The sequence below is a fragment of the Pseudochaenichthys georgianus genome, chromosome 19, assembly GCF_902827115.2.
Source record: "Pseudochaenichthys georgianus chromosome 19, fPseGeo1.2, whole genome shotgun sequence".
NCBI lineage: Eukaryota > Metazoa > Chordata > Actinopteri > Perciformes > Channichthyidae > Pseudochaenichthys > Pseudochaenichthys georgianus.
Genome location: NC_047521.1, coordinates 12,850,341 through 12,871,366, shown reverse-complemented (window position 1 = coordinate 12,871,366; position 21,026 = coordinate 12,850,341). Strand labels below are relative to the sequence as shown.

Here is a 21,026-nt window from a genome sequence, read left to right as displayed (position 1 = left end):
TTTGTTATAAAAATCCAATCTTTATATTTTACTCAAATCCTGAGATTCCAGTCAAAACAAAGGTTTTTATCAACAATCTAGTACAGAACAAAAATATTTTCAATTGGAAATGTAACCAATAAATACAACAGGGACACGGGAGACATTGTACCACCATCAGAAAATAGAATCCAGACCTCTGATACTATCCGTTCTAAATCACGAGCGGCACACCTGAGCCTGGATTTTTTTCTCACTGAAAACATAGTTTAAAAAAATCAACTGCATTCAGTTCGACTACACATATGAAACCTGCTACTAAAGAAACAGAGGATTCACTTAAAGGCATTTAGGGAAAAGTGTTATTGATTTACCCATTTCATTTTGCATTTCTAAATGAAAATAAAATATTAAAAAGAGACATACAGCTTAATACTGCACAATGGCTCATAAGCAAGGGACAGGATTAGTGTTCAATTTAATAGTAAGAGTGTATTAAAAAACACATGCTACCAGGGATGGTATAGCACACTATAGTATCCCAACTCCTCTCCCTAGTTGACTGTTTTAATTCCACACATCAATGCTATGTCTCCGTTAACACAGATCTACCAGAGGTTCATGACGTCACCGACGGTCCAATCAGAGCTCTAGGGGAAATGCCTGGTGTCAAATAAACACTCCAAGAATGCTCAACAGTCAACTCATTATTCTTGATGCATTGATTATTGAAGTGCAGTTGAATATTTTAAACTGAAGACGTTTTTTATCCTTGTGTTTTTTTTTGGCAGATTTTTCTTTAGTAGCAAATTAAAAACGAAAAAATATTTTACTGGCATAACAGTAACCAGAAAAATACATTTCAAGTAAAAATGTGAGGATTTGCCCGGGTTGATGTAAGATTCCTTGCTTGAATTATTATCCCAGTCTGGCCCTGAGCAGGAGTTAGACCAGAAGATCGAAACCACATTCATTTATGTACATTAAATATGTAGTAGCAGCTACGAGTGGAAACAGATAGCCTAGCTTTGTCCAAATTCAATTCAATCTGAACATGACTTATTCTGTACAAACAAAGTGTAGAAAACACAATACCAAACCGTAAAACCACTACTTACACTTCAGATTTTAGTGTGTGGTTCCAACTAATTAGATGTCAGGTGTTAATTGGGTGGGCTTTCAGTTGCTGGCAGGTGGCCTTTGTTATTGTTGGTCAGACACTAACTGTTTCTACCTGTTTCCAGCCTTTAAGGAAAGCTAACCCCATGCTGTTCCCAGCTACATATTTAGAATACGGACTGACAACAAAGTGGTATAAATCTTCTTATCTAACGCTCTGCAGGAAAGCTAGAGCATTTCCAAAAACAACCAATTATTCCTTCAAGTCTTTTTTCAAGATGTAACATAATACGTTGATGCTGAGCCCGCCATAGCGGTGATCTCTTTTCACAGAGTGTGCAGAGCCTGTGTTTCATCCCTTTGAATGGGACTATAATTGGTTCTTTGGACTGGTCATGTGACATTGTGTCCAACTATCCCTGTTGTATTGAGCCCACTGGAGACAGTCTCATATCCAACAGACACCAGCGTGAGGACATTACCCTGCGCATCATCCGGCTGGCACTGCTCTGCTTGGGTTTCCATCAGAACAGCCGCTGCACTCTCCTGACTGATCTTCTTCCTGGCTTTGCCTCGAGCCTTGCCCTTCGAAATGACCTTGCCTTTCTCGTTGACCCCAGCAGACGCCTTGTGAGGGGACTCAATGTCATTCGGGCGGGATTTTCGATGGCGCCTGCGGATACGGCGCATCGGCGGAGCGGAGTCAGCCGGGTCTGATGCTGCTGCGCCGGACAGGATCCGGATCTGCTGCTCGATAACCATAATGACCATGTCCAGGGCTGCGTCCAACATACCGAGACCCAGGCCGTGAGTGACGTTATCAAACGCACCGCTGTTCACCGGGTCCATGAAGCACTTCCTCATGTCCTCCAGGTGGTTCCTAAGAAAAAAAAGTGTGTTATTATGGTCTTCATCCGCACTTCTTGAAGGCTAGGTTATGGCGAGGACATGTAGTACGTACTTAGTTTCAATTATTTTGGACCAGTGTTGAACTGTGTTGGTCTCAGGGATGAGTTGTTTAGCCATGTTGCTGTAGTCGATGTAGTCATGGGCAAAGTCCTTCATATCGTCACACAGTGCTCGGGTGTCGCCTTCCCACATACACAAATTAAACCACAGTTAAGTCTTTTGCTTTCTTGTTAGCAACATCACATTTACACATCCTTTAACAGATCTGTGTCACCTTCAGTGAGTTTGGAGAAAGAGGAAGAAACAGAGGTAGTTGTGCTTGGTGTGAGGCCGAGAACATTCAGTGACTCCAGCAGAGTTTTCTTGCTGGCCGGGCCTCTGCTGACCCGAGTGTATGCTGCCAGGGAGCGCAGCGACATCTTCTCCGGGGCCTGCAGGCGTCGCTTGATTTCATCATACGAGATTAGATATTTCCCTTTAAACAGATCAAGACAGTGGGAGGGAAATCAGCACAGCATGGACTTAATAGTATTTAATAATGTCAATCATAAATGCGTTAAACTTGAAATGTACAATGTTTTCAATGACATATCGGGCCACTTACGAGCCTTAGATCCTTTCATGTTGGGATCCAGAAGTGACGACACCTCAGCAAAAGGCATGTGGGTTGCAGATTCTGGATTTGTGCTTGAGTTTGGAGGCGGGTCCTGATTCTGGGGCACAACCTCTGTCTGCTCGGGGGCAGACACCTGCATCTGGGGCATCTGAATATGAGGCTGTAAATGGTGCATTTCCATCTGGTTCTGGTCAAACTGGCCTTGTATTTGAGGGAGAATTAATGTGCTTTCAGATAAACCCTGGAGCCCCATGCTGCCATGTGCCACATTGCCAGTTTGTTCTGAAGCCACCTGGAAGATGCCCATTACGGGTTTGACCACGGTGAAAACCATGTTCCCCTGGGCGTCCAGGCCCACCACCCGAGTATTTGGGTCCATGTCTTTGCTGAAATGTGACCTTTCTAGCTGAGGGAGGAGGCTCCAGAGGCTTTAATGATCCGATCAGATCACCTTAGAGGCCCATGTAGTGTTACAGTGTCCTCCTCTGTTCTTAAATTGTTATGGCTGAAGCTGACTAGACAAGGAAACGTAAACTGACTCTCCCTACAGTCCAGATAAACCTCCCACTTTGAAACTGTTAGAGCGTTCCACTTTCTGTGCAGTATCAGGAAGCGTGTTATGCTTCATGGAAACATCACAGCAGAGGATTCATTCTGAAAGAAAAACATAGTAACAACCTGGTTAGTACCAAATCATTTCTAATTTTCTCACATTCAAAGGTAAAGCTCTGTTGACTTTATTAATTATGATACTAATCTATAATAAATAAATAACATTATAATTACTAACTCGCCTGTGGGAAAGTCAAAGTCAATCCATTAGAAGCTATGATAATAATTGTTTTCGGAGAACTCACCCATAATTACTGATTTGGTTTTGGAATAGTAAAAGGCAAAAGGATTTTGTACCAAATGTTGTTACCCTAACCCAGCTACAACATTAAGCGATGAACACATTCATAATTATAATCCAGTTAAATTATTTATATTTTGATTTGAGCTGTTCTGCATAATGAGCAATTTAATTTCTCATAGTAGGCTATATGCAAACACTTAGACATTGGTAACCTTTTTGAATCCAGGTCTTTTCTTTTTAGACTGCAGTATTTCAAATGTTACACATGTAAAATAACTATATACAAACATAAATTGTTTTAAACAAATGTGAATACAAATCACCAATAACACCATTGATACTTGGTTCTGGTAATTTAATTGTGTTCTCTTTCAATGCTATTCTCTTTAGACTTTACTAGATGTTTTTATCAAATACAAGCCCATGATGGAACATGTGCAAAAGTATGAATAGAGGTTGAACATTAATTTGAGGGATAAAGAGTTAGTGTTATCTGGAGAACAAGAAAAATCAAGTGAGTCCAAAGTTAGTTTACGTAAATGTGGTTTGGTAGAAGTCAGGGTCACAATGACACTACATAGGCCTATTTGTAATTGTATCCATCGACTTGAATGAAAAAGACACAGCAGGAATGTGATTTTCTCGGTGGGAAAAACCCATCCAGGTGAATTACGCACCATACAAAAGGAAAATGTACGCCTGGCATGGCATGTGTTTAAATTGGACCTTGCAAAGGGCTAAGCAGGCAAGTTAAAGGTCAGCTTTTGTGTCAACATCACTCCTGTTGTCTGTTTTACTCGCAGCTCCAGCGCAGCCAGTGCTGAAAGAAGAGATTGGGACGAGACGTATGAACAGGATCTATTTCAGGTCAACTTAGTATCCTGTCATTGTCCAAGTAACCACGCAATAAAATGTAATTTAACAACGTTATACATGGCGCAGAGAATCAGCCCATGCTAAACGCGCTTGATTACCATATAGGCCTACTGTATATATAAATATACAGTGATTACTCGTTTTAAGTCTCGCGCTCAGAACGTGCAGCTCTGGTGTACAAATGAATAACTTTCGAATATATCATTCAACAAGAAAACTTTCCTTCATTTTGGAAACATTTAATAACCACAGTTGCTCATTTTGAATTGTAGGATTAATTTATAAGGAAAAAGCTGACATTAAAGCTAACCTTATCAACTATCGACGCATTATATCAACAATGCTTCATTTATCGTAACTAACATTCATCATGGCTGCCATGGGCGGCTGCTGCTGGGTTTTTCTAAACGGCAGGCCCGAAACTTTGCACAAAACGAGATAAACTATAGCGGTTCTGGACGGGACTGCCCAAATGTAACCGCTAACCTAAGATGCAACTAGTGACGGCTGCCCCACTCACCAAACTGCCGTCAGAGTTTTCCTAAAAGGCCACTGATCCTAGAACGGTCCGTATCGACATCAGCGACATTTTTCCTCCTTCTCCGCTGTAGCTTCGGCGGGTTGCAAATCAGCTGTACGTGCACTACCGCCCCAGAACCGTAATCTCTCCGCTGATTGGTCGATTGACACATCAATCTTGAAGTATGTGACTCCTCATTGGTTAGGAATGCCGTCAGTAATTTAGAGGAGGCGGGATTTCCGACGTAGTCTTTTTCATACAATGGGATGAAAATATTCTTTTTGTTCCTTTCGGACTTATTTCACAAGTGTTTTCATACACAAATATATCGAAGAAGTCTATTTGAAGCATATAAGTGCGTACATAACCATTTGCAAAAGTATATACTTACTTAAAGATACTTTGCATTTGGTGCAGCAGTATGGAAGAAGCAGTTTGACAAGTGATGCGAACACCCTTATATATTTAAATAAAATCGCCCTTTCACTCATAACATTTACACGCATTTGCGATTACAATTATATGTGCAGGCGAGGGTGCCCATGCCAGATTTAAGGACTCAAAACAATCCTAAATAGGACATGCAACTTTCAATATCAGCCATACAATGACTATAATCCTCCAAATTGAATAATAAATGCTAAAACAAGCTAAATAACAGCTCAAATTCCTCTTAGGATAACAAATGTGCAGAAATGGTCCATCAGATGGCCTACTTTCCTTTGGATGCTGAATTTCTTCTGCCCATATGTGACTGTTCACCCTCTAGGGGACGTTTTAGAATATTACATCCAATTAGCAGAAAGCATAATGTGAGTAAACATTTTCTGCTGTAGAAATGACTTAGAAATGTCATGGTAACAGATGCGAGACTATTCATTTGCACAGATTCATTATTTAGAAAAATACAATTACACACTGACACTCATTTTAATCCTGGTCCCACATTTTCATTGGCTGCCATCAAAATGTTTTTAAATGGAGCCAATTAATAATGTGTTTGTACCAGAGAAACAAGGAGCAACATTTCTCATCTTCTTTGAATTTATGTAGGTACAAATTAAAAAAAATGTACAAAATAAAGCATAGAAAGCAGTAATTATGAAAACAATGTCGATGACAACAAAATACAAGTAAAGGCAACAGTTAAATATTTCATTAAAAACAGCCAACTACTCTTGAAAAGCAACTTGTGGTACATACATCTACACAAACAGACATGACATTAAACAGTCATGTTTGGGTAAGAGAAGGCATCAACCCCGGGCGTGTGAGAACACAACATTGAGTTTGAATCCAGACGGGAACAACAATCAAGAAGATTTTTTAACTCAAATATGAGCATGTCATTAAATCGGGACGTCACTACAAGATACTGAAACAATTTGATGTCGGGCCATTTCCTATTATGCAGTTTTTACATTGCCATTACAAAGTATTAATGATTCCCCATTAAGTCAATGCTGGCCCTTATCACAAGCACTGAACATTACCAAACCATATATTCTCATAACGCACAAACATTAGTACAATGTTGCATTCATAGTGAGCTTGACGTTATCCTGACCTGAGGATACCAAACACAATTTAGCACGACAGCAAGCTAAAGTGGAAACACTGGACAGAACCCAACAGAACTTTATGTTGAACAATCTTTGGTGTCTGCAGGCTGATGGCTCTCAGAGCGCCGCTGCTCAGTGTCCACAGCAAAGCACAGAGGAGACCTGCGTGGAGGTGTCTCAGTCATACTGCCTCACAGTCCTGCCTGATGTCGGTCACTCAGGGGTTAAATGCTGGGCTGGGGGGCTGGTTTGGGTGTTAGTGCTGGTGTTGAGGATACATTGGGGTGCTGGCTCAGTGTCTGCGTGTGCGCTGCGCCCCGGTCCCTGTGGTGCTGATGTAGAGGAGGGGCTGGGGCTGCCGCAGCTGGGATCCCCGCTTCAGGTTATTCATGTGGGCTGTGGAGGGCTCTGTGTTTGAGCCTGTAAAAAGAAAGGGACATAACAAATATACTCAATACAAAGTTGTTACTGAGGACAATACTTGGTTTACATTGGCAGTGAAGGTGGTTCACCTGTTTGCTGGATGTTGTGGTGTGCCCTGATTTTGGCGAGAGGAGGGACCCCTCTGAACTGGGGGCGGAGCATGGGAGCCTGTGGGGGCCCGTTGTTGTGGAGATAGGGGTCTGATGTGCTGTCCAGAGGGCGGAACCTCTGAGCTGTGGTTGTCTTTGTTTGAGGCAGCTGTAAACAAGAAGAGGGAGAAATGATATCATGCTTTTCTTATTTTGTACTAAAATGTTACTCATTCAATTTGCTTCGATTTTACTATGCTAATTAAAATATTAAAGGAAGCCTCTATTAATTATTAAACACATTTGTCATCCCACATAACACATTATTACTTCACCTTATTATACTTTAAGGAATCTTGTGTGAAAGTGTCATGATCAGCATATGCATTACTGGGATGTGGCCTAAAAACGTGTTTAGTTTGGTTAGTTAGTTAGGTTTGCTCAGTTCATCCTTGAGCAATGTCACAACGTGATATGGTCTATTGAGGCTGGTTGCCATTTGCTTGACATTTTTCTTACCCTTAACGGCCATAAAGAAATGGCTGCTTTGTTTGTTCTTTATTAATATTTCATGTTAATACATCATTGTCTCCTGTGCATGCATAATTTGGAAAATACTCACTGCTTGACCAGTGACCTCGAAAGAGCGGGAACGCCTCTTCTTGCGGCGAGCCTCAAAGTCCGCCTCTCGGGGCGTCTGGTTTTTAATCGGGACCTGGCGGTTGCGTGGGCGTGTCCAGGTCACCTGCAAGCCAGGCCCCTCCCCCGTACTGCTGGACAGGTTGTCGTCCGAGGTGGCGTGTCTGAGCTCGGGGCTGGGCTGCCTGCCACGTCGCATCGGCAAACCTCTGGGGGGGGCCTCACTCAAAGAGAGGCTGCTCTTCTGCTTCTTGGGGTCCAGAGGGGAGGGCGGAGGGGGTAACCGTAACGAGTCCGCCTCCAGGGCTTTGGAGCGACGACGGGCTGCTTTTACTACGATGTTCTGGACCCCTTTCAGGATTTGCTGCCGCTCTGCAGAGACACAGGGATTTATATTTGACCCACTGTACCACACATTAAAGGCTACAGAAAAAAATACATTTCATGGGCACAGCTAACGGTTCAGAGATTGAAAAAGATTAATTTCATATCATATTTGTATGTGCTAAAAGACTATAAGTTGAACATTCTCAATTCATTAATGATATTTGTTGTCGCTCCACTAACCTGTCCTGAATATATTCTGTTATCTTACCTGTTCGAGTAATGGCGACCTCCGCCCCGGCCTCGCTGCTCTCGGGGGACGAGTCGAGGTGGCTGCTGATGCTGTGGCTGAGGTGGGTGTAGCTCAGAGAGCTCTCAGGGGCCAGAGGCTGCAGCTGCAGACATGAGATCCAGAGGTAGTCACAGATTCACTTTGCTTTCAGTCAGGGTCATGTTGAGAGCCATCTGAATCAACTCTGTGCCTCTCGGAAATGATTCTTTGAATAGGGCACTTGGATTCTAGCATTCAGAACTCTTTTTCATTTCGTCTATGAGTCACACTGCTGACTCATTGACACAAGAGGAAATTAGATGGAGGTAATATTACCTTAAGCCTGGAACCAATATGTAGAGCTGCATCCATTAGTCGACTAGCTCAGTGGTTCCCATCCTTTTAACTTCAGGGACACGTTTTATTAAGTTAATTTACGGTCCGTGCCTTACTTTTATAAATACTTTTTATATAAAATATTTTATGGATATTTAATTATATATTTAATTAATCAAAAAACAGGACAGACCAGGTGTTCAATTGTAACATTTTGCAGAAATGTTCCTTACATTTCAATAATTTTTTACTGGTCTTTAAAAGGCCTGGTGATAACTTGTTAAAGATGTATTATTTGCAAAAATGTCATAAAATTCAGTTTTAAGCCTCTCAAAATAATTGTTTTGGACTGGCTATGTAAAAGACACCTTGGACTTTGAGAAGCTGGGATGGACATTAATCTCTATTTTGTGACATTTTACAAATCAAATGATGAATCAGTTAATTTTGAAGATAATTTGCAGATGAATCTTTGAAAATGTATTGTTAGCTTTATCCGTACAAAGATATCCTTCTGCTGCTTTGTGAGTTTCAACATGGAAAGCTAAGCAAAAACCCTGAATGGAAAGAGAGTTGAGAGAGAATACTCATGACAGCTCTCAGTCTCCATTGTGCGGGTGCGTGGGCTGCAAATGAAGTTGTTGAGGGAATATATATGTGAGTATAATTCAAAGAGGAATTCGTATGGCTTGAAGTCAAAAGCAACACCTGACGGAGCTGTATTAATTCACAGCATGAGGCACCTCTCAGGGACAGCTATTGAAATGGAATGAGTCAGAGCGAATGCTGCTCATTATAAGTAGAGTTAGAAAAGTCCTCACCTCTCTGTTACCCTTGCCGTTGATGTGGATCGGAAGGGGGGTCATTACAGACGAGTTTTTCAACTGCCTGGCATGAGGGCTGCTCTTGAAAACTCTGTTATTGTCGCTGACAGAAAAAGAAATATAACAAATGGAGAAATTAACTTTGCTATTGTTATTGTAATATGTACATTTTGCTGTTTATATCAAATCAGCTGTTGAACAGAAACATATGAACCAGATGTGCTCTTACAGCTCAGGCTCGTGCAGGATGGGGGGCAGAGTGTGTCTACGGATTTTGGCTTGGCCTCGCCTGTTATCAGCGCACATGTTGCGTACACTCTCCTGGTCTGAGTCCATGTCCTGCGTGTTGTCGCGACCCTGACCAGGCAGGGTGATCTTTGGTAGAGAGCCCTCCTGAAATAATTGGGAGGAATTATAAGTGATGATATTCGTATAGACAACCATATGTTTGTATCATCTATTTAAATACATTTGACCTACCTTGATGGTGTGTCTGATGGTCACCTTATCCAGGGCCATGGCTCGGTCCAGCTTCCTCTCATCTAGCTGCCTCATGTAGATCTCATACAGCTCCTGGAGGTGTGGAGGGACGAGCAGACTGTGGTCTGGAACACAAACACACAGTTCAGGTCAATTAACAACCGACTATTCTATTTCAATTAATCTACTGATTACTTTCAGGCATTGTCATCAAATGCCTTGTTTTGTCGAACAAACATTTCAGAGCCCCGATAAGGTTTACTATTATCTAACAGCAACGAAAGCAGAACGTCCTTAAGGCTGAGAAACGGGAACCAACAGAAGTTTGGAATGTTTTCGATCCAAATAGTTGCATATTTTTTGTTTGCTTTGCTTACAGTATGACCGTTTTTTGACACAGGCATTTCTGATAACCTTTTTTAAATTGATGTATAAGGGCTAAACCGTTTTTGGAGTTATTGCTGCCATACCCACCATCAATGAACTGCCTCTGCTGCTGTATGATCTCGTCACACAGGTGTCTGTGCTGCTCGAAGCGCTGCACCACAACGTTTTTGTGCCGGATGACGTTGTCTTTGAGCAGTGCGTGGGACTGCATCTCTGTGTTCTCGATCTCCAGCTCGTGGACCTTGCAGAGGAGACACAGAACCTCCCGCTGCTCCTCTGAGCTCACCCGCTGTGGCAGCAGCTCCTCCAATCGCCGGGCCCGATCCCTAAGCTCCAGAAATCTGCGCTCGTGTAATGCCTTGAGGATGAGAAGAACGGTATGAGACACTTTGTTTATAAGGTATAATAATACAGTGCTTAGTATCTAATAGATGTCTCCTCTACCTTCTGTTTGTGGATCCTTTTCTGTTCTGCCATGAGTGTAACAAGGTTTTCCCGGGCCATAGCCACCTCCTGGGTCTCTGTGCTGTCAGGAGGAGACTCGGAGGAATCAGAGTCCTTCTCACTTTCATCCTTATTAACACTTTCCTTCCTCCTTTCAGCCCGCCACTTCCTCCTGCGTCTACTCCGCTCCTGCTCCCAGCTGAGTGAAGAAAGATAAACAAACATTTAAACTGCCATGAATAATGATATGTCATCTGGTTCATAATTCTGTCCCCTGTTCTTAAAGATTACTGTATGTTTGCTATCAGATAGGGAAGATATACAATGTTAACACTGACTCTGCAATAGTTAACAGGTGTTTGGAGGTGTCGATCTGGATCTCCATGTTGTTGTTTTCCAGCTCCATCAGGCTCCTCCTGATCTCCATCTGTTGGCGGAAGGCATCCAAGAGCTGCTCCCTCAGCTGGTCCATCTCCGCCCGACTCTGCTGGCTGGAGTGGGCCTGGACCTCAGCTACGAGAGGTGATCAAAGGTGATGATAAAAAGCGAGGAGTAAGGAAGCAGCTGTGTAGAATAGTCATTTTAGAGCTTCTTTTGGCAGATATTCTTCATGTACTGCAGCAGGAGGCGGTGTGGAAAAGACTTTACCCTGCACATGGCGGATGTCAGCCCGGTCTGAGTTGAGCTGGCGGCTCGCCTGATCTGCAATCTTCTTCTTAAGACGCTGGATCTCGCAGCGCAGGTCTGAGATAATGTTGGTGTACTGGGCAATGTGGTATGACACATGTATCAGGTTCCTCTTAACCTGAAGCACAAAGTGATGAGAAATACAATAATTAGAATACTTGAGATATTTACATGGTTCTTAAAATTCGAACCAAGTAGCTTAATTTGGTCCTGAACTACAACACTGAAATAGCAATACATCGTCTTAATAAACCTTAACAATCTACTTTACAAAGATATAGCTGCAGTGGGACCTGCAAAATTAAAACAAATTGCAAGATACTGCCAATCGAAGACATTTTACAGTGAAGGAGTATTTATATGAAACATTTCATTGCATCAAGAAATCCAGTCTTTTCTAATTTTACGAGTAGTAGAGAGAGATAAGGCGTAAAGATCAAATGTGAGTTCTCACCCGTGTGCGTATGCTTTTGGCACGGTCAGCGTACGCCAGCGTGTTACGAGACTCCTCAAAAGCCACGGAGGCGGGGCTAATGTGGGCGATCATGACCGTCCGGCTGTTCCCGCCCAGCGAGTCCTGTCAATCAAAGCCATCAGAAGAATTAATAATACATAAATAACTTCTGAATGACCACATACAGTGAGGGTATTTTCTACAGTTTGTTCCCTATAATTGATATTGCTGTACCTTCAGTAATCGGGTCAACTTGCTGTCTCGGTAGTTGACGTACTTGCCCCCATTTTTTTCGCTCAGGGCGTTGATGCAGTTGCCCAAAGCGAGGAGAGAGCGGTTGATGTGGGCCCCCTCTTTCAATCGCTGACCCCTATTCTGAGTCTGATAGATAGACAGATGTGTGTGAGAAAACATATACATTCGTATTTTTTGTGCATTCCATGGTCTTATTGTTAGAGTAAACGAAATGAAGGGATATACAGGGAGAGGTAAAACATGAAACACAGGTTGAAGCTAAACGGTAACCAGTAACTTTAATGTCAGCAGCTTAATGACCAAAATAACTTCTTTATCAACTTGTTACCCTAGGCAATGGGATCCCACATGAACACAGTCATTTATGTTTGAGTTTTTTTATTTGTCCCCTTCTCATTGATTTTACACCCAAAAAAATAATACCAATCAGTGTTTTCTTTAACACGAGTCACACCTATTCAACATAGCAGAGCATCATTTAATTATTTAAACATGTTCAGGGGCTTTAAGGACTTTACCTCCAAGGCATCCTACTCTAAATACGGCTCTTGGATTTCTTTCAATTTTCCATCCTTGCCCAGGAGATGGCATTACCTCCCTAACTTTCACTCTTCTTCTTTAGGAGCACATACAATGTTCAAAGCTGCTTCAAGTGACAAAACTCTTGTTCAGCTCGATTCTTAATGGAGGCCACCACATGTGCTGTTCATCAATAGCAAGGCCTCTCAAAACTTAAAAAAACTTCCAGCAACAAACTGAACACATCTTTAACATCCTCACTAGAGTGCTTGAAAAGAGAAGGTCAGTGAAAAAGATGTAGTGCAGAAAAGGAATGGGCTCACAGGTAGTTATTTTCCCTGTCTGACACACAGTCCTGCTCTTCTCTACAGAAGTATCGACTGCACCTGTGAGACACCAGAGACATATTTCTCTACCGAGCAGCCAACAGCACGGAACTGGCTGTGATTTATTTGGCAATCATGAAAGTCCTTACCAACTTCAGTCGTCAATTGACTTCTTTAGTTTTTTTTTCCTACTTTGTAAAAGGGCATGTACAGTGGGGCAAAAAAGTATTTAGTCAGCCACCAATTGTGCAAGTTCTTCCACTTAAAAAGATGAGAGAGGCCTGTAATATTCATCCTAGGTACACTTCAACTATGAGGGACAGAATGGGGGGAAAGAATCCAGGAAATCACATTGTAGGATTTTTAATGAATTAATTGGTAAATTCCTCGGTAAAATAAGTATTTGGTCACCTTCAAACAAACAAGATTTCTGGCTCTCACAGACCTGTAACTTCTTCTTTAAGAGCCTCCTCTGTCCTCCACTCGTTAACTGTATTAATGGCACCTGTTTTAACTCGTTATCAGTATAAAAGACACCTGTCCACAACCTCAAACAGTCACACTCCAAACTCCACTATGGCCAAGACCAAAGAGCTGTCAAAGGACACCAGAAACAAAATTGTAGACCTGCACCAGGCTGGGAAGACTGAATCTGCAATAGGTAAGCAGCTTGGTGGGAAGAAATCAACTGTGGGAGCAATTATTAGAAAATGGAAGACATACAAGACCACTGATAATCTCCCTCGATCTGGGGCTTCTTGCAAGATCTCACCCCGTGGGGTCAAAATGATCACAAGAACGGTGAGCAAAAATCCCAGAACCACACGGGGGGGACCGAGTCAATGACCTGCAGAGAGCTGGGACCAAAGTAACAAAGGCTACCATCAGTAACACACTACGCCGCCAGGGACTCAAATCCTGCAGTGCCAGACGTGTCCCCCTGCTTAAGCCAGTACATGTCCAGGCCCGTCTGAAGTTTGCTAGAGAGCATTGAGATGATCCAGAAGAGGATTGGGAGATTGTCATATGGTCAGATGAAACCAAAATAGAACTTTTTGGTAAAAACTCAACTAGACGTGTTTGGAGGAGAAAGAATGCTGAGTTGCATCCAAAGAACACCATACCTACTGTGAAACATGGGGGTAGAAACATCATGCTTTGGGGCTGTTTTTCTGCAAAGGGACCAGGACGACTGATCCGTGTAAAGGAAAGAATGAATGGGGCCATGTATCGTGAGATTTTGAGTGACAACCTCCTTCCATCAGCAAGGGCATTGAAGATGAAACGTGGCTGGGTCTTTCAGCATGACAATGATCACAAACACACCGCCCGGGCAACGAAGGAGTGGCTTCGTAAGAAGCATTTCAAGGTCCTGGAGTGGCCTAGCCAGTCTCCAGATCTCAACCCCATAGAACATCTTTGGAGGGAGTTGAAAGTCCGTGTTGCCCAGCGACAGCCCCAAAACATCACTGCTCTAGAGGAGATCTGCATGGAGGAATGGGCCAAAATACCAGCAACAGTGTGTGAAAACCTTGTGAAGACTTACAGAAAACGTTTGACCTCTGTCATTGCCAACAAAGGGTATATAACAAAGTATTGAGATGAACTTGTGTTATTGACCAAATACTTATTTTCCACCATAATTTGCAAATAAATTATTTAAAAATCAGACAATGTGATTTTCTGGATTTTCTTTTCCTCATTTTGTCTCATAGTTGAGGTATACCTAGGATGCAAATTACAGACCTCTCTCATCTTTTTAAGTGGGAGAACTGCATGTCATTTTTTTTACTTTGCCTGTCACTTGCAAAAAAAATTCAAAGAAGTAATAATGCAAAAAATATCCATGTTTCGGGAAAGAAACCTTCCTTCAATGATCACAGAGAGAAAGGGAAAATGACATGATGGTTACAGTCGACCTGGTTAAAGGAATAAATAAAAATGTTTGGGTAAATCAAGGTTTTCCTCAGTATAAGAAAGTAGCTATTATGAGAACTGAAAAGTACCCAATGCAGCAAATGTTTCCTGGGATTTAATGCTATACTATATATTAGTTTATTGTTGGTGATTCATGTATGTGCAAGTTATATTTCATTGTTGAAGCTTGGCGAGATGTTAACTTTAATGTTATTGTTTGTATGTTAAATCTTAGTTTGAAAAGTGAGTAGTATTTAAAGTTGGAGTATAAAGTGGAAATACACATTTCATGAAATTCCACTCCACAGCTTTTACTTTTCTTTGGTGAAACTGCAAAGCATTGTGTTGCACTTTAACGTCATCCCATTTGCCAAAAGGTTGGAGTTTAATTAAGTGCATAGCGGGCCGTAATGGCAGATATAAAGGGGCTTTCATTAAAGTGTCCTGAGGTTTATGGGAACCTCAGTCCTCTGGTCTGTTGTAAAGATAGGCTGCCAAGCATCCCCAGTGAGCAGACTCTCACAAAGCAGAGCCTTGTAGTTTTCAGGTTGTACATGTATAATGTGTCCATAGAGGCTTAAAAGAGCTGTACAAACAGTCTTTGAACTTCAGTTTGGCAGAATGGTTGACAGAAGTGTTTGCAACCACGTAGACATCTGCAAACAAAACACCTGTAAAACGTAATTTCCGCCAATTACTCTCCTCCTGACTGGGGATGTAAACACACACCTGTGCCGCTCGTTCAGATCCGGCGAGGTCGATCATGAAGAGGCGTGCAAAGCGGACTTCCTGCAGGATGTCTCGACACCGGCTCTGCTGCTTCACGGCCACCTGCAGCACAGCGTGGGAGCGGGACGACGTCTGGTTGGCGGCGGTCGGCTCTTGAGTGCGCTGCTTGTTGCCCCTCATCAGTAATTCCATGATCTGAAAACACAAAGGCAGACTTGTTGTAATCATAATGTCTTCATTGAAATAAATGAGAACATGCAGGGTAAGGTGGCTTGTCTAACCTCTTGTGCATTGATGGTAGACACCTCTGTGATGCCAGCCACCTGAATCACTCCTTTAGAGTCTTCTCTCAGGTCCAGGAAGCCCGAGGAGGGGTTCAGCAGGTCACGGATCATCTCGTTGTAGATCTAAAAAGACATGGATAGAAATAATAAATTGACACCTGAATGCACCATCAAAATAAACCAAGTAAAGCACATTAAGTTATGTTCCTTAGAGTTACAGTCAAACATCAACTGGAGGTGCTTGATGTCCTCTGAAAATGCTCCATTCAGGCTTTCAAGCCTCAAACCTGGTACAAAATCTTCAAGTGCTATATGTTCAGCAACTTTTCATTTTGAAACCACACCAATTTGGGTGGCAGGCTTTCATTAGTCGTCTTCAGTGCTTTTATTTCTCAAAAAGCAATTTTGAACTGACTTTGATGGTGCTGCAAAAGCCCCTCAAACTACATAAAAGCCATGTGCAGGAAGTGACATCCTGGAAAAGGACACTGGACATCAAACCTGTGAGGTCGGAGCTGTGAGGACAGTTTGTATTTGTCAAACTGACTTCAGCCACAAACAAAGGGGGAGCTGTTACCTACACAGCCAGGTGGATAGGTCAGTGGTGAAAAGTAACTAAGTACATTTACTCAATAATTGTACTTTTTTTGACATATTTGTACTTTACTTAAGTATTTCCATGTAATAATACTTTAAACTTCTACTCTATAACACTTTGAAAGCCAATATTTAACTTTTTACTCCTCTACATTTATTTAACACTCATAGTTACTTTCTACATATGAAAAACACATGATACTGTACTAATCTACACAGCCTTTCACATATTTAAATAACTACTCTTACATGAATAAAAACAGGATAAATTAACCACAATAATATAATACTGTGAAAAAAAAGTATGCACAGCTTATAATAATGCTATACTTTATGTTATTATGAAATGGGCCATTGTGCAGAGTATTTTTTTACATTTCGTACTTGAAGTATATTTTAATCCTAATACTTTTGTACTTTTACTTAAGTAACATTTTGAAATCAGGAATTTTACTTGTAATGGAGTAAATTAAGACCGTAGTTTTTTGTACTTCTTCCAACACTGCTGATGGTGCTTTGGGCTAATGTCGAATGTCAGCATTCTCACATGTTAAGAAAGAGAACACTGACATTTAGATGTTAAGCAGGTAATGTTCAATGTCAGAGTTTATCATGGTAACATTCGTTATCAGCACTACAACAAAGTACAGTGAGAATGTCATTAATTATTTGTTTGTAAAACAACCCCAATGAGATCCGTGACGCCAGCATACAGTAGCTAAAAGGCTTCTTCTTCCATTGAGGTTCCTGGTGTGAGAAGATGTGGGAAATAAAAAGAAATATAAAAGAGGAAGGGGGAGCAATAACATGTGCCTTTTTTAACAGTTTATTTATTTGCATTCACTCTATATGTTTCTGTGTTTTAGAGATTGCACGTGTGAAAGAGAGAGTGATTTGAAGAAGAAAGGGAGCCGATGTGCGCATTTCGCTCAGTCAGGCTGTAAAATGGCGTTTAACCTCTTTGTGGCGAGGCAGCGGTGGCAACAGATTGCTCCCTGGAAACAGTAAACACACACGTCACACACATACACTTGTGTCAGGATTGATCCCGGAGAGTTCAATACAGGTCAGCTCATTCAGGTTCTATGGTTGTCATTTTAATGGGAACATTTTACTCTGGCAGCTACTAAAGAGCAGAGCTTCAAACACAATGTCAATCATTAAATATAATGACAGTGTTTGGCCCTGAAAACACAAAACGAAATGTCCATGTCTGAAGCTAATCCTCTACCCAGCAGGAAAAATCGGTACCCAGCAAAAAAAAACATTTTCATTTTCAGATAAAGGCTAATTTTTCGTTTTGTACAAGGGTATATTTATCTTACTATCTGTCTTTGTTCCTCTTGCTTTCTCATTTGCTTTCCTGACAGAATACTTTAAACAAATCTGAGTCATTCTTCTCTATATTCATGCTGCCATCCCTTTCCAAATGACTTTGGGAGCTAAATTAGATTCTGATTAAGGACAATTCCAGTGTTAACACAATATAATATTGCCTGTATTATAAAAACAACTCTGCTACCTACAAAGTAAAAGCTGAAAATAGATAAGTATGATTATACAAACTTCAAATTGACCAATAAAGTCAAGAAAAGCCAAAAGTTACCTCTTTTAGTGGAAACACTATAAGCCACACCAAAGAGGCTTGGTTACTGCTATCAGTCAGATGAACCAGCTCCATTGTATCCAGTGCTATTAAGGGCTTTGTCATCAAACACTCAGTCTGAGCTGTACCTGCTTCTCAGTAATGAGGTTTGGAACCGCAGCCAGCAGGCACGCAGAGAAACCGCCATCAACCGCCATCATCAGCCCGCAGGCCTATCAGTGGCAGCATCATGCAGTGACAAAGGCAGATAATCACTAAGCCACCAGGACCACAGATCACTCCTCACCCCAACACAATCACCTCTACACCTACAGCACGGTTACTCACTGTGATGAAATAAAAGATAATGAGAATTAAAAATAAACCTCTTCACTCATTTTGAGTAATGGTCTATTAGGGTCATTATTGCTGCCCCCTCTAATGTCTGCAATATAAATTCATGCAACTATGCTCAACTTCATCGAAAAAGTGTAAGTGATTCAATGCTTTGCCTCAATTCGTCTTGTATATTTTTCTGTGAAAAAAGGTGCAATAAAACACAATGTAAACACTACAGACCATAGTCCACAGCACATATGAGAGAAAACCACCACTCAATAGTCTGTGTTTGTATTCTAAGAATATAAAAGAGAGAAAAGCAACGCAACTGTTATATCTGCTCAGAATACAAATGTACAAAATGTTTGATTCATTGAAGTGGCACTGTGAAGCCTGTGATCTTTTGCCTTTAGAAGAAGAAAGAAGGTAAACACAAAATAGCCTTAATTGTTTTTGACAAGGCAACAGGAGGCAAGGCAAATTAACTGGAATAGCGCCTTTCAAAAGCAATTTAGAAGACATTTCAAAGTAGTTTATAATAGAAATAAAAAAGGAAGCAAGACAAGATATAAAAGAAACACATGTCTATAACAGCACACATATACTAGTGTGGATTTAACACGTTATGAAAAGTCTTTTTATCCGTGTCTGGGCTTCTCGTCAGCGCTGTAGATGCTAGCTCGTGTCATTTCAGATGTGAAACGAATGCCAGGCAAAAGTAATGGACACCTGGCTGCAATTGGCATTAGCTAACAACCTGAGATCTTATCAGTGTGAACAGATGACGGACAAAGAAGAAGTTCTAATTGTGTCGCTGACAGAAACGGCGATAAAAACTATTCAGATGTGAATCTTTAAACTCTTAGTGAGCAATCAAGTTAATGGCTGTAACATTTGGAGCCCTGATTCAGGGTAATGAGGATCTATTTTGCATCACTACTGCTATAACTGGGTGAGTATTTTCGTGTTGAGAATAAGTGTCTAGAGATAAGTTGTGGAAGATGGAATCTGTACCTCGAGATAGGACATGGAGACGCTGTACAGCATGTCGTCACTTGTCTCCTCAATGGCACGGAACAGGTCGTTTAACGTTCGGACGTAGATGCCCGGCTCCTTGTCCGTCCCCAACATGGTGTATGTCTTCCCACAACCTGGAAACAGAAACGGAACACGTTTAAATAAGAATATGAACAAGATGATAATGGGTCAATCTAGTGGTTAAAAGTAAAAGACACAGGGAGTTAATGCAATTTTGAAAATGTCATACTTATCGGCAGAGGTGGGAAGTAGTGGAGTACAAATACTTCGTTACTGTACTTAAGTAGATTTTTCTGGTATCAGTACTTTACTCCACTACTTATTTTTCTGACGACTTTTTACTTTTACTTCTTACATTTTTAACACAAATACCTGTACTTTATACTTCTTACATTTTCCCAACAGGCTCGTTACTTTAGTTTGAATGTGTGTTTGGTGGCGTGATCATTATTATTTAGAGTCATTGCGTGCCTATTGATTTGAACACGATCCGTGTATCCATCATTTCCTGGTCTTCTCTAAAGAAGAGGGACCAATGAAAACGTTGTCATGTTGCTGTTGTTCAGCATCAAAACATTCATTAGCTAACAATGACATTATTGTTCTATTAATATAAAGGGAGCTCAGGTACTCTTTAAAACAGTTGGTAGTTATGGGTACTTTCATTTCGAAGCCAATACTTCTTTACTTTTACTTGAGTAAAGAAGTTTAGTCAGTACTTCTACCAGAGTATTTTTAAACACGAGTATCTGTACTTCTACTTGAGTAAAGGATGTGTGTACTTTTGCCATCTCTGCTTATCGGTAACTAAATAATAAATATGTGATTCTGAACCAAAACACACCAAAAAAGCGAAATGCTTAAAGCTAGGTGTTTTCTGTGCTCACCCTTCTACTGTTGACCAGAGTGTCTGCATCAAGCGCTAACACATGTAATTGGTAGATGATACACTTCTGTTCAGACAGAGTACTCAGTTAACTCTGTGGGTTAGAGCAACACACACAAACACACACTCACAAACCTGTGGGTCCGTAGGCAAACACGGTGGCATTGTAGCCTGAAATGAGGCCCTCAATCAGCCCTTTGGTGGTAGCTCGGTACACCTCATCCTGCACAAGATGGAGACAAATATTTGTAGGGACTCAAATAATGTGCGGCATATGTTTAGATTTTATTTACGGTTTATAGCAAGCCAGAACACTAAAATGTGTATTTTTCTATTTGAAAATGTGCTTTTGACCGACCTGACAGGCTGAGTAGTCAAACGCCACATCAAACATGTAGGTTTTCTCCCTGGAGCGGTTGGCACGCAGGATGTCGTCCGGGTCCTCCATGGGGTCCATCAGAACCACCATCTAATGATGAAGAGCAGGAAAAGACAGGAAAGAGAAAAAAAGAGGCACACGGTATGAGTAGGTGTTAAGGTGTTACGTCTTCAAGAACATGTTGACGTCTGAGCAGCCAATTAACTTGATGATATGTCTCTTGTCGATCACAATGGTAAATTGAGCTAATGAGCAAATGTCCCCTTAATTCAGTGACTTGAGTTTCATCTTGGAAAAGTAAATGACCGAAGGTCTGACAGTTTGAGCACCACTGAATAAATAAATAAAGTCCCTGTCTCACAGATCAGACAATTACA

At 41.4% G+C, this 21,026-nt stretch overlaps 2 protein-coding genes across 2 annotated transcripts in view; both read right to left on the bottom strand.

Moving 5' to 3' along the window:
- Positions 1-4,992, bottom strand: LOC117465227 (uncharacterized). The gene is made up of 5 exons (XM_034108162.2): positions 4,876-4,992; positions 2,612-3,277; positions 2,282-2,482; positions 2,060-2,189; positions 1-1,978 (listed from the first exon to the last, which is right to left on the bottom strand). Exons 2-5 carry the CDS (start codon positions 3,000-3,002, stop codon positions 1,492-1,494), a joined length of 1,209 nt encoding a protein of 402 aa, XP_033964053.1. The 5' UTR covers positions 3,003-3,277; positions 4,876-4,992; the 3' UTR covers positions 1-1,491.
- Positions 4,993-5,476: 484 nt separating this feature from the next.
- Positions 5,477-21,026, bottom strand: part of kif19 (kinesin family member 19) — a 37,015-nt gene continuing 21,465 nt past the window's right edge. The window contains exons 3-20 of the mRNA XM_034108165.2: positions 20,629-20,739; positions 20,406-20,493; positions 19,361-19,497; positions 15,823-15,948; positions 15,542-15,736; positions 12,030-12,176; positions 11,796-11,918; positions 11,303-11,459; positions 10,993-11,167; positions 10,655-10,853; positions 10,298-10,568; positions 9,824-9,948; positions 9,573-9,736; positions 9,341-9,446; positions 8,184-8,307; positions 7,572-7,960; positions 6,950-7,118; positions 5,477-6,857 (exon numbers count right to left, since the gene is read on the bottom strand). Of these exons, the coding sequence (XP_033964056.1) occupies positions 6,730-6,857; positions 6,950-7,118; positions 7,572-7,960; positions 8,184-8,307; positions 9,341-9,446; positions 9,573-9,736; positions 9,824-9,948; positions 10,298-10,568; positions 10,655-10,853; positions 10,993-11,167; positions 11,303-11,459; positions 11,796-11,918; positions 12,030-12,176; positions 15,542-15,736; positions 15,823-15,948; positions 19,361-19,497; positions 20,406-20,493; positions 20,629-20,739 (2,934 nt within the window). The 3' untranslated portion in view covers positions 5,477-6,729. The remainder of the gene's footprint in view (positions 6,858-6,949; positions 7,119-7,571; positions 7,961-8,183; positions 8,308-9,340; positions 9,447-9,572; positions 9,737-9,823; positions 9,949-10,297; positions 10,569-10,654; positions 10,854-10,992; positions 11,168-11,302; positions 11,460-11,795; positions 11,919-12,029; positions 12,177-15,541; positions 15,737-15,822; positions 15,949-19,360; positions 19,498-20,405; positions 20,494-20,628; positions 20,740-21,026) is intronic.

Bases quoted from the DNA above. Each gene is read 5' to 3' on its own strand.
- LOC117465227 (XM_034108162.2), bottom strand. From the start codon at position 3,002: ATGGACCCAAATACTCGGGTGGTGGGCCTGGACGCCCAGGGGAACATG. The intron at 2,190-2,281 runs GTGACACAGATC...GTATGTGGGAAG, and splicing joins TTTCTCCAAACTCACTGAAG to GCGACACCCGAGCACTGTGT. The intron at 1,979-2,059 runs GTACGTACTACA...TTTTTTTCTTAG, and splicing joins TCCAAAATAATTGAAACTAA to GAACCACCTGGAGGACATGA.